Source organism: Hypoxylon trugodes (assembly GCF_022578975.1).
Source record: "Hypoxylon trugodes strain CBS 135444 unplaced genomic scaffold F4822scaffold_10, whole genome shotgun sequence".
NCBI classification, from domain to species: Eukaryota; Fungi; Ascomycota; class Sordariomycetes; order Xylariales; family Hypoxylaceae; genus Hypoxylon; species Hypoxylon trugodes.
The window spans coordinates 1,177,124-1,190,494 of NW_026250025.1; the positions used below are offsets into that span (position 1 = coordinate 1,177,124).

The window sequence follows — 13,371 nt, forward strand, 5'->3', positions numbered from 1 at the left end:
TGGAATCCAATTACAGAAGGTTCAGCGAAACATTTTAGGTACGTCGGGGGATGGCCCGTAAGAGGTAGCTGTGGTAAGTATCCTCTATGTACTGTTAACCCGCTGCGCGTAGCCTGTAGTAGGCCTGTAGCTGAGCAAAGCTCTCCACCATTGTCCACCAATGGATTCCTCTCCGCTGGTGGAACTTGGCACCTAGGCAAGCTTGGATAGCATAACGCATAGCCTACCCGAAATATTTCAAGCACGCGATGACATCCCGCCCTGTCTGAGGGATTCCCGGCGTTCCTGACAATCCCGTCTGATTTTTTGTTATCTTATTTTATTAGGACGCCGTATGACTGTAAGTTATCTACCTGGGTCTGTTATGCGATAGTATGTTATGAGCTTCTTTGCCAACAGACATAACAGTTATTTACAAATTACATAACCTAATCCGACAATTAATTATCTTCAATAGGAAATTCTTCAACCGATACTATTTAGACGCCAAGATACCTAGGTACATATAGTATACATGGGAACATAATTGAAACTAAGGAGTATCTGGATAAGTGGAATGCCGCACCCAGATCTAAGACGTTATATTCGATGAGGAAATGGTCTCAGCTAGTGAGTACTGATTAAATGATCCGGTTTTATTCAATCTGGGAAAATAGTAGACCTTTAATCGTGCCAGACCAGAATAGGATTATTGAAGCGAGAGGTCCAACTATGCTGCTATGTACATAGTATGTCCATAGTATGTCTATGGAAGTAGGCAATTGGCTGCCAGTGTTGGGCCATAATATTGGCGACCACCGCTTCTAGCGACGAAAGGGTCGCCACATCTCGGTGGTGGTCGGGGTGAGTAAGCAATCTTTTTGCCCTTGCTGCTTGTCTGCTTTTTTCCCTGTCTCATATCGAAATCCCATGAAATAAATCCCAGCTTATTTAGAGGCTAGCTGAAAGCTGTTAGGATATCTACGCCCTGGCATTACTTCAGCTTGCACAAGACACAACGGTTCTAACTGTTTATATAGCTATAAGTATTATTGTCATCATTTTTATCGAGCTTAAAAAATCGCCGATTCCTACCTAGTTGATTGCCTTCAGCATCTCACTCTCTTTCTCCTTGCAGCGTCGACGTTACATGTTGTGGTGTATGGGGCACGGTGCGATTTCTGCGACGTGCCTACGGCTCTTCTCTTTTTCCCTTCAAAAACACTTACTCGCTCCCCTAACCAAGAAAGAGCTGCAGGTCATCCACGCGAGAATCTGCACGGGCTGGATACGCCACGAGGGGGGAGGGCCGACGACCAAGAGGAATTGGAAAATCCCGTCTCGGTACCTGTAGATAGGGAACATGGACGTGGCGTTTCTGCCCCACACGACCTATTTACAATACTATCCTCGGATGGTACAGTACATTCGTTCCTACAGGACTGCCATTTTAGCGATTTTTTCTATTATTTTTTTATTCTATTCTAATTTTCCTTTCTTCGTCCATATTGCGGTCCCCGCGGGTGACAAATTATGGTAGGACGTATACATATATATTCAATCATGGCTTTCCACGTTATCGGGAAAGTCATTGTTCTTAATATATATTTCGCCGGGGAAATATAGGAGGTATGTCGTCACTCTCCATCAATCCAAATTGCACGTCAAACCCCTGTCGTACAGTATCCATATATATCTATAGACACTACATTACATTAGGTAGGTACGGGACCGACAGCAGCCATCAGAAGCAGAAGAAACAGCAGTAGTAGCAAGCACCCATCCGAGAATGGCAAGTTGATGTGATGTGTTGCGTGGTAATAATACACATTTGTGTTGGTTCAAATTGTCTAGGGCCGGTATGCGGGAGGATCAAAAAAATCTGACTTGACTGCCAGTTCGTGCTAACTTGGAAGTCGACCGACCTATCCACGTACAACACACCCACCTTTTCCCATCTACGTTTCATCCATGAGTCCTAGATGGGAATCTTGTAGAGCTTCGCACGGACAGAAGAGGTTCATTAGCTAAACATATGTGTACATCTGTGTGTACACTTGTGTGTATGAGTGTGTGTGCTCAGTGTCTTCGTCATAAGCAATAAGGTCCGAACCCCGAGATCTATGCACAACCCATCTACTACGCCAAGGGTATATCGGTCAGTCATTTTAGGAATAGAGGTTAGTTTGGTATTGTTAATCAGTCTTGGTCAGCTTTCAATTGATATATTCCGTGCAATTCCCAAATGCCTCAAAAAAGTTATACTGTATGTTGCCCTTCCAACAGTTCGGTAAACTTAAGACGGAAGCCATCTCTCTTACGGCCAACGCTTGTTCTCTTTAGTCGGGAATAGGAGGCGGGCCCGAGTATAGGCTATTACATATACGGTTAACTCCCATCTATCGAAAGTCCACCGTAGCACTAGAGCTTTGGGGGTAGTTCTGGACTTTCGCACTACTTCCTCCAGGGCAACCTAATTGTCCCTTTTCGAGTCATTGCGCAGGGTCTAGAAGTAGATTCCTTACTCTTGATAGTTTTATACTCTTTGAAAGTGTATGAGTGAATGAACGAATCGACATGACACTACCAGAGAGTTTGTTGCTCGTGGCGGAACCAGCAGGAAATAAAAACCCTCCTACCCTATTCGATCATGCGGAAGAGATGGATACCCACAGTAGATAGGTACGTAGGTGGGCAGATTTAGAAAGTTATTATTGGGTGCATGTACGTTGAGACATGGAGGGAAGCGGGTTGCGGGAATGCAAGCACTTGTCGAAGATTGCCCGAGAGCCCCGCCGTCACATCCACGATCCATGTCCAAACTAGACCCCGATAACTCCAGATGGCAGCCATGGGATTCTCCGGCCACTGGTATGAACGCTTAGGAACGGGGGTGGGTGTCCACGGATGGGTAACAGTAGCTTTAGTATTTCGTAGCTTGCATGAAGAACTGTGGACTTTGAATTCGATAGACCGGGTTTGCTCTCTCTCAAGCTCTCTTTTTCTATTTTATTTTTAATCAGTATGATCTAGTGATCGTCCCCTTTGTTAAACTGGTGAGTCCGCTATGGACGGTTGGTCTTTTGGCTTGGGTTGGTGGGATTTGGTTTCGTTTCTAAACCCAACAAGTCCCGAACGGTACAATTGAACCAGAGCACGAGCTCATACTATAAGTTAGTTTTAGTATGTAAAACAATTAATATTCTCATGATGCGTATATGATTGAAATCGGTCAGATCCTTTCGAAGTGGTGTACACATTTGTTTCGAATCGCCCACCTCATCCCATCAAATGCGTTCTTTTGTCACATTACATTTGATACATTCTAGACCGGTGGGAGGATGGGCGCAGACGGACGGACGGACGGAACTCGGGAAGAAAGAGGTTGGTTGGTAAGTGACCTGTTACATCCTACTACATATGGTACTTGTACCAATAATAATCAATGAATGTTGTATGTAATCTGTGTAATTCTTTGGGCTGCCTTTTACGATGAGGTATAAGGTGAGAGGTACATATATATGTATGCATATCTGAATAGAGATGTACATAAAATTATACAGGACTCGAAGCTGGAGGATGTGATGAATAAAGTTCGATAGTGCGACACCGGGGAAGATGGTGGTTCCTGTTCCATGGTATTATCATCATGTACTTTGTATTTATTTCATTCTCTTGTACCTTATTCGTATCTTCAAATGTTCAAATCCTACATCTTGACTCTAAACTAAACCACTCTTGGTCATCACGCAACATCATTCGAACTTACAGTTACACGGAACGACGGAATATAAGCGGTCATCTTTTCGCTGAACCAAACTACATACCTAAATTATAAGGTAACAAATAATATATTGCTTACGTAGTCCCTAGGCTCAACGGTCTTGGCTGAAGAGAAATAGCTTCTTTCGTCCATGTGACCTTTCTATTTCCTTACCAATGTAGATATGGAGGAGTATTGGTATATAAGTCAATCATTACCTACCGAATGAGGAATTGCTTATGTTGTATTTGGTGAGCTTTCGGTAAAGAATTCTCTACGCAGATTCGTCTTCAGCTCAAGTTAGAAGGGAAAATTGGTTTATGGGTGGGTCGGTATATGTCAATCATGCTATGTTCCTGATCATCATAGCACAAAAGAGGCCGATTTAACTGGCCTCAATTTCGAAAAATGGCTGAATAGAATTCGCTAAAGGTTGACCATGTATTTCAACGTTTCTTTTCTTCTTAACATGCTTGAGACTAACTCTTCTTGGTTAATTCGGTAGCATAATCTAAATTCTAGTTGCTGCTGCTTCCCGGAAAGGGATCTCGCGGAGCTAGATTGCGAAGCCGGATTTGTCACCTCGTCATGTGTTTACGTCACCAAAAGAACGAATCAACACGCACGTCTTTCAAATGATTACGACTAATAGTAAATCTTAAAAGGTCCCTCTCCTTACTCATAACTGAGGTGGGTTTAATTAACTCTCATTGGTTCTTGTACGCCTCACTTTGCAATATTCCTAGATATTTCCTACTTTGCGTGTTCGGATTATTTTCTCTATGGATGGTGGCTTACGGAGACAAAAATGTACAGTGACCCAATATGCCGAGGTTGATACTTATGATCAAACACTAGCAAGCATGAGGTTTGCATTACTATCTCGATTCGGACCCCTAAATGACTTGCCCTTGCAATATGGTGACCACAAACGCCAATGCCGACCAAACCAATACTGCGAGAATAGCTGAAAAAGGTAGGTAGCTACCTAGGTACTTTAACATACCTACATCAACGTTGAAGGTATTAAGCTACCATCACTCTACTGTGTCTTGAATAGCAGAATAGCACAGTGTCCGAGGTAGAAATAGATGAAGTGCTTCGTTTCTGCAACCATGTCAGACGTCAGCTCAAACACGAACCTTGGCCGGCGATTTGGTAATCATGCCGAATGAAGATGACATACCGTGAGTAACGAAGCTTCCGAAATTCCTTCCCACGATGCAGTGCCAGGTTGGGCCCTTACGCTCGTCGAACTATCAAACCACATTTAGTATTCTTCTTGGCATTGCAACACTGATGACAACCATATGTCGGATGAACCTACCGTACGCTTGATGTGCTGCGCAATGTCCTTCTCGATGGTGTATTTACCCATAGCTTCCTGGGCTATTTAATCGATGTTAGAATGTATTTCCTCAAACCCTGAGCGCTATCGCCTAACGTACCAACATCAATCGCCTCTTGCTGCATGTCTTCCGTCTGTTATTCTACATGTTAGCGTATGTTATCGGGGCCGATTCGGGTTCGGAATAATTCTAACCATGTCCGCTGACTTGATCTGGGCTGTAAAACGGGGATAATAGTTAGTTATCCATAATCGGTATATTCGTAGGCGAGGGGTGTTTGCTAGGACGGACCTTCAAGCTTGTCGCGGTTGCCGGCAGGAGGAGGGGATTGTTGTTCGGCCATGTTTCCCATTACAACAGTGATGATACGATAATTTTAGGATTCTTTCACGGACAAACAGTTAGCTAACATGGCTTCATTTCCAGTTGAACTTTTGAGCTAGCCAAGGCAAGGCTACCTAGGTAATACGAGGGTAAACATACCGGAATGGAAGAGTCGAAAGCTTGATGACGAAACGGTAATAAGGGCGATTCTTAGGGCTATCGTCGTGGTGGATAGATGCTACGATCCAAGCTTTCCCGAGCCGTACTTCGTTAGAGTCAGCGGTGAAGTTGTTGAACGATTGCAGGGAGGAATTGTTAGTGCCCAAATGTCGCGTGTTTTAGTGACTACAGGGAAGAAATCGTATATGCGGGTAGTTACAGTGATCATCCATAATTGGTCCCTGGGACCTGACAATTAATCTGAATTGTTCCTTCCCTTATGCTCCTATTGGTCAAGACCAATATGCACGGACCCAAACAGTCAGATTACTTAACTCAATAAGTGGTCCGTGGGGCTGAAGAGCCGCAGTGCGAAAGCGGGACATTATCCGTTGCCACGTGATGATAACGGCTTAGCACCTCCGATATGGAATTCTACCAACTTTTTTTTTTCTTTTCCATTTTATTGTTGCATCCATCGCATCCATCTATCTTCATAGTCCTTCATCAAGTGCCGTGCCAGTCAAGCCTTTCACGAGTCGGGCCTTTCAACCGATACATTCCTTGTTATCTTCCTATCGGTCTTTGAGTACAGGAGTATTTGTATACTCCGTACCACTCATCATCATGGATTCATCTCGAATCTTTGTGAAAGGTCTGCCACCAAATCTCAATGAGGCCGACTTGCGCAAGCACTTCGCGTCCAAAGGTCATATCACAGACGTGAAGCTGATACCCCACCGAAGGATTGGATATGTCGGTTACAAGACATCCCAAGAAGCTGCCGATGCAGTTGGTTACTTCAATCGCTCTTTCGTGCGAATGTCAAAGATATCCGTTGAGCTAGCAAAGCCCGTGAGTATATCTAGTTTCTAGCCACCCCGCGTTGGTCTAACATCGCTTGTAGATAGCAGATCCCTCTTTGATTAAGGCGAAAGAAAGAAGAAAGAAGTCAACAGCCACTACGGCAGCTCTCAGTGTCCCTACCAAACAATTATCGCAATCCGAGACAACACTCGAAAATGCGAAGAAGAGGAAACGAGATGATCTCGATGAGTCTGACCCGAAGTTGCAAGAATTCCTAAGTGTCATGCAACCTACGAAGACCTCAGCAAGCAAGATACATGGTGTAGCCACAGAACCTATAGATGAGCCACCAACAAAGTATGCAGCACTTGCTGCAGCAGAAGGAGAGTCCGATGATGAATATGAAGTAGTACCGAGTCGACGAAAGAAGACTCAACCGGTGGGGAATCCAAAGTCGACGCCGAGTCTGACAAAAGAAATAGACGAGCATCCTCAAGAAGAACCCAATGTGGTCTTTGAAGAGCCTCCTAAGGAACAAGAAGACACGGTTCCTGCTAGTTCGGCCCCAGGTGCACCCCGCACGGCTGCCACAGATGATGATTGGCTGCGATCACGAACGAACAGGTTACTTGACCTTGTCGACGATGATGATGTTGTACCCACCGCGCTCCCGCCTGAAGACCCCCCATCTATCCCCCCTATTCAGGACCAAGAACCCGAAATTGTCGATGCAACTGTCGATGAAAACGGGGACGAAGAGATGGTCGACGCAGACCACCAGCCAGGTGAAGATGAGCCCGAGGCAGAGACAAAAGACGAGACCCTTGATACTGTACAAAAGACCAAGAGATTATTCATACGGAATCTGCCGTATTCTGCGACCGAGGATGATCTAAGATCGTATTTTGGAAACTACGGTGATGTCGAAGAGGTAAGAATTTTCTGCATTTATAATTACTTCATTTTCTATGATGAACCCCAGATAGGGACAGCTGATATCAATCGATATCTGATGAGAAACCTGGGCCAGTATTTTAGTAGGTACTTGGTGTCTGAGAATTATCCCTGCTTTATTAGTTTCCCTCAGTCTCCTACCTTTCATTCCTGCTAAAATGAAAATAGGTACACGTTCCAATGCAAAACTCGAACGAGAATCGTGGAATTGGATTCGTTTTATTTACTACGCCAAACGACGCAGTGAAAGCATTCCAAGCAGATCGCTCGTCTTTCCAGGGCCGAATACTGCACGTTCTACCAGGATCGGCGAAGCGCGATCACAATTTGGACGAATTCGCATTGTCCAAGCTGCCGTTGAAGCAACAAAACCTTATCAAGAAAAAAGCTAAGGCGGCAGAGTCAAGATTTAACTGGAATTCACTCTATATGAGCCAGGATGCGGTAAACTCCTCAGTTGCCGACCGGTTGGGTATCTCAAAGGCAGAATTGCTTGACCCGACCAATGCCGACGCGGCTGTGAAGCAAGCAATCGCTGAGACATCGACCATTCAAGACACTAAAGCGTACTTGGTAGCCAACGGTGTTGATCTGGATGCCTTCAAATCAGGAGCACGAGGTGACCAGGCTATCCTAGTCAAGAATTTTTCGTACGGTACCACGATTGAGGAGATTAGAACCCTCTTTGAAGAGCACGGTCAGGTACTGAAGGTTCTCATGCCGCCCACGGGGACCATTGCAATTGTTCAATTCGCACAAGCTCCCCAGGCTAAGTTGGCCTTCACAAAATTAGCTTATCGCCGCTTCAAAGATTCTATACTATTCCTCGAGAAGGCACCAAAGAACTTATTCGTAGGTAAAGATCAGCAAGAGGAGGCGAAACAGGCTAGTAAAGAGCCTAGTGGCGTTCAGAAGCTATCTGCTTCGGAATTGCTAGAACAAGATCGCCAAGATTCAGTCGAGTCGACATCATTATTTGTCAAGAACCTCCACTGGGATACAACTACTGAAGAACTCGCAAATGAGTTTAAACACCTCGAGGGATTCAGAGCAGCTCAAGTGAAGACAAAGAAAGATCCTAAGAAACCTGGCCAATTGCTTAGCATGGGATTCGGATTCGTCTCGTTTTCGAACAAAGAAACCGCCGAAGCTGCACTAAAGGTCATGGACGGCCATGTACTTAGAGCGCATAAGCTACAAGTTAGAGCTTCTCACCGCGGGCGCGATGCGGCCGAGGAGCGGAGAAAAGAGGATAACGCCAAGAAGACCGCCAACCAGAGAACAAAGATCGTAATTAAGAACCTCCCCTTCCAGGCTAATAAGAAGGATATCAGTACGCTATTGAGCACATATGGTCAGCTCAAATCGGTTCGCATACCGAAAAAATTCAATTCGACAAGCAAAGGTTTCGCTTTCGCAGAGTTTGTCTCATCAAAAGAGGCAGAGTCGGCGATGTTAGCGTTAGAAGATACTCATTTACTAGGGCGCAGACTTGTCCTTGAATACGCAGAAGCCGAAGCGATTGACCCAGAAGAGGAAATCGCGAAGATGCAGAAGAAAGTCGGCGGCCAAGCTAGTAAGGTAGCCCTGCAACAACTCACAGGGGCAGGCCGTAAAAGGGTAACCCTGGGGGGTGAAGAAGACGAAGGGGAGATCTAATAGGTAATTAAAATGTGTCTATACTTCATGTTCCATGCCTTGCCGTGCGTTGAAGGAGTGCAGGCATTGCCACGTTGGGAGCTAGGGGGGCAATGGTTCATTGCGTTATCCCTTGTCAGGGAGAGGCTCCCATTGTCGAATCCGGGGCCACTCTATGACCCCAGGAGTCGGACACTGCAATAGCTTGCAGAATTGATCCCATCCCCTCCTTCGAGTGGCTTTTTGTTACCCCTCCCGATCGAATACCCACACGTCCTAGACTTGATCATTTAATACGGGGATGCTAATCAAATGTCACATTCCCTCCCCCCCTCGAAGTTCACGAGACCTCATACATTTAACGGCCCGAGATGGATTAGATAACAAGACTACCATGATGGTAATTTGGTACATTCCCGCGGTGAGTCGATTATTGCTCTTCAGTACTATCAGTACTATCTGGATCCTCGTCTCCTTGCGTTCCAGTTGCACGCGCAACCCGCTCAAAAGACGTAATGATTATTCCTATCTCGATCTTTTTTCGATGGTGGCGTCTGTACTATACGGAGCATTTTCTTCAAGGCGCCCTTAGTACCTAGGTAGCCTCCTAGTGGAGGTGCCTAGGGCCTAAGTGTTTCTTCAGGACACCTTTATTGCTATCCTCCTAGATAGTCAAGTAGTGACAGAACACAGTCGATATGATCTTTATAAGATATGGTGATCTGCTCTTCCATGCCAATAAGTCAGTGTGGAATAACAATCTCTAGTCATAATAGTAATAGGCGTATCTTTTTGCCGCTGCCATTCCTTTACACATATCTTAATCTGCTCCCCAGCGTTCTTGGGATACTATCAAGGCATTCTCTTAAAATTTTTCAATTCTTTCATGAAGCATTCTTTTTGTTCTTCGTCATACCTACCCAATGGAGCACCCACGGCCCATCTTGTCCTCACAAAGATACTCCCCAGCATCTGATTACGCCTACGAAACGAAGCATGAAGTGATGCCAATGACACGACAACCTCTCGGTGAATCTACAGGCAACGTTCAACCACACAATCTTGCTACGTTGGCGCTTTGTAATCACTCCTTATCACCACCTTTACATCCAATACCAACCCCACCTATAGTCCCTACGCAGGCATTGACCTCGAGTTACGGGACAAGCCTGCGAGGCGGACGTTCTTTACACCGCGATGTATCATTACGAGACTCACCAATGGGTTATCCAAGGGGCAGCAAGAACCCTATTTATGCTTACAAGCATTTCGCCGACTATCGTAATAAAGTAATGCAAAAGGAGCTCGAGAAGGAACAACCAATATGGCCACTCTGGTTAGAGGATGCTTTTCTCGACGGTAAGATAGATGCGCCGGCTTCGTCTGATACGTGCGAGTCTTCCCATACTAACTATATCAGCAGCTCTTCTTTTAATTCCTCAGATGGGCAGGAAGAAGTTCTCTTCGAAGACCATTCTATATGGTCGGAACATGCTTATCACAGAATACTTATGGATCTACCACTGGTTACTACACCCCCCAACAAATGGTGAAGTCATCCCAAACAGACAGATGAGAGAGAAGGGACCAGATGGAAAGCCTCATCCCATGTACAGAGGAAGGAAACAAGTGTCCAGCCACATTCAAGTTTTGAAGGGTTTCTTCGCGACGCTAGTTACTTGTGAGTGATATCTTCAGCCTTACATTAAACATATTGTCGACTTGATTTTGACTGACAATACACATTTAGTCCACTTCGTCTTCCCAAACAAGAGAGATGCAAAGGAGGAAGATAGGAAGTTGATCAGGGAGGACGACGACACAGAATCCTTCAAGAATAACCGAGTCCTCATATCTATTGCTGACAGTCGCTTGCCTGAGGAACGGCCCAACTACGAATATTTCGCTCGCCTCTTGAGCGCTGACAATGATGTCTTCCTACGACCGAAACAATGTTGGATCTTCGTTTCATCATCTCAAGTTAGCCTCAAGGAGAAACATGTCAAAGGGGATGACGGCAACACGAAGAAGCAGTTTACCGGCTACACACCCAATGGGCACTGGCTCGGGGAATCCGATTATCCCCATCTCAAACTCAATGATGGAAAGGACTACAAGGATCTTCCGCGAAATGGCGATCAGCCGACCGTGCTCTTACACGAATACACTCGGGCGCTCGCGCAGAAGGAATCTTCCTCTATTAAGGATATCTCTAACCGATGGGATGTCCAATTCCCTGAACTCAAGGAGAAGCTCCTCACTGCACTAGACGACACCCACCCATCGGACGAGAGAACATCTCGTTGCGTAGTCGGCCCTTGTGACACATTCCATTTCGAGGTCACCCTCGACCTACATGCCACATCCAAGTTCCCGGACGGATCGGAACTTAATGGTATGGTCGAACTCTCCATCAACCGACCTGAACTTCACAACCACACTTGGCGGTCAGTCACCTCCGTCGTGAAACCAGATGAGCTGCACATCTCTGGCTCAGAACCTGACTTCTGGGACCGCACCAACCCCGTCGAAGTCATCGTCTCGCATCGTGTTGGATGCAATGGCGTCGGCCGCTGCGACTGCGCCTCCCGTGGGAGCCGCGACACTATTGGTGTTCCGTTCCCTGCTGCTAGCTGGGCTAATACCTTCATCAAACTTGCACCGTACGTCACAGCTGAACGGGAACGCAAAGAAAAGAGTCGAGAAAATGGCTCGCAGAAGGGTGCCCGACCTTCGCGAGCTGACCGCGATACTGCGCGCACCAAGAAGGACGACTCTTCCACTTCTGGGAAAGCCGGAGGTGCAGCGAAGATGCCAACGCCCAAAGAGCTCCTGTCCCAGGTCGCTATGTACCAGGAGATCTGGTCGGCGCCCAACGATGCCAACGGCGAACGTGCCGGGAAATGTGGATGGACAAGACGATCTGTCGTACTATGGACGTTCATCCCTGTGCACGATCACACGGATGAGAAGAACAAGACGGTTACCGTGGCCGCAGGTACCAATTGGCGATTCTTGACTAAAGTTGACCCAACGTCTGAGTACCACCAGCAGCGTGCGTATTCGACCGTTTCACCATCAACATCCGGAGGAGTCACTCGCGATGCAGTCATGTCGCCGAACCCCGGGTACCAAGCTCATTTAAGTGCCGCGATGCACGAAAATATGGGCGCAGCTTACGATGCACCTCCTACATTACCAAGTCAACACCCACACCATCCACACCATCATCAATCGCACCCGCATCCATCACATTCACAACACCAACACTCGCACCACCAACAACATGCCCATATCCCACCAGGTCTAGACTTACTCAACGCCTTCGACAACGGCCTCGTCACACCACCCCCCACTGCCTCACTCACAGGCGGATACCCGCATAGTTTCGACGACAACAGCACAACCGGAAACCCGTACTTAACAGGTCTAGGCGTGCCCGTGTCATCCGCTTACGAAGAACCAAGTGTCACCGGCGGGTTAAACCTAAACGACGCCTCGGGATGGGGTTCTTACGTAGATCCTAGACATAGCGTCGGCATGGGCGTAAGTTGGGCTGATACTGCAGGGTTAACTAGTGCTGGATCCGCGGGCGCGTTATGGGCTACGGTGGGGAGTGCGAGTGCGCATAGACATGAGTCGCGGGATAATAGTTTGAGTGGTGCTAGTACGCATTGGACGGGCTCGGCGGTGGATGAGAAGGAAGCTGCTATGTGGGGGCCGGGGAAGGGTTCGCAACATCATGGGCAGTACTCGCAGCAGCAGCAGCAGGAACACCAGGATCCTTGGGCTTCGTGGCACGCGGGTTCGAGTGAACATCCGGCCTGGGATGTAGATACGCAGGATTTCTCGCTGGATTTGGGGGCTACCCATGCTTCTACTACTGCCGGTGCTGGGTCTACGGGACTTACGCCGCTGCGCGCGCATAATGCGCAGCAGGTTGCTGGACGCAAGAGGTCGCGCGCGGAGAGTATTGATGATGGGAGTGGTGGGGATGCGGCGTACCCCGTGCACTCGATGCGTAAGTTATCGCATCCGAGTCCGCATACACGGCACGTCGGGGGTTATGGAGGGGCGCCGACAGCGGTTATGGATGATGGAGTTGGGTATATGTAGATGAGTATATGAATGAGGTTTACTGGTTATGATCGCAACTACTTGGGCTCATGTACCTGGGGTTCACAGTATGCAAAAGTATTGGTTATGAGGGCAATCTCAGGGCTCACTTTTTTGTATTTTTATATCTACCTGGAGACTTTCTTAGGGTGGAAGGGAAGGAGGTTGGCGTTAATCGGTGTGTCGGTTCTTCTCTCGGACTTTAATCAAGTTCCGCTGGTATCTGAGTTTGGGGGATATTCTGGATGGTGGTAAATTTGGTTGTCTTCATGGACAGTATTA

The 13,371-nt window shown here is 46.9% G+C and overlaps 3 protein-coding genes across 3 annotated transcripts; 2 read left to right on the forward strand and 1 right to left on the reverse strand.

Moving 5' to 3' along the window:
- Positions 1-4,748: 4,748 nt before the first annotated feature.
- Positions 4,749-5,647, reverse strand: F4822DRAFT_59357 (dynein light chain type 1-domain-containing protein). The gene is made up of 7 exons (XM_051463705.1): positions 5,575-5,647; positions 5,383-5,475; positions 5,286-5,308; positions 5,191-5,224; positions 5,070-5,131; positions 4,929-4,998; positions 4,749-4,849 (listed from the first exon to the last, which is right to left on the reverse strand). Exons 2-7 carry the CDS (start codon positions 5,441-5,443, stop codon positions 4,785-4,787), a joined length of 315 nt encoding a protein of 104 aa, XP_051309818.1. The 5' UTR covers positions 5,444-5,475; positions 5,575-5,647; the 3' UTR covers positions 4,749-4,784.
- Positions 5,648-6,042: 395 nt separating this feature from the next.
- Positions 6,043-9,445, forward strand: F4822DRAFT_59408 (RNA-binding domain-containing protein). The gene is made up of 3 exons (XM_051463706.1): positions 6,043-6,429; positions 6,482-7,312; positions 7,504-9,445. Exons 1-3 carry the CDS (start codon positions 6,202-6,204, stop codon positions 8,992-8,994), a joined length of 2,550 nt encoding a protein of 849 aa, XP_051309819.1. The 5' UTR covers positions 6,043-6,201; the 3' UTR covers positions 8,995-9,445.
- Positions 9,446-13,192, forward strand: F4822DRAFT_59409 (uncharacterized protein). The gene is made up of 3 exons (XM_051463707.1): positions 9,446-10,332; positions 10,397-10,654; positions 10,724-13,192. Exons 1-3 carry the CDS (start codon positions 9,897-9,899, stop codon positions 13,087-13,089), a joined length of 3,060 nt encoding a protein of 1,019 aa, XP_051309820.1. The 5' UTR covers positions 9,446-9,896; the 3' UTR covers positions 13,090-13,192.
- Positions 13,193-13,371: the final 179 nt, after the last annotated feature.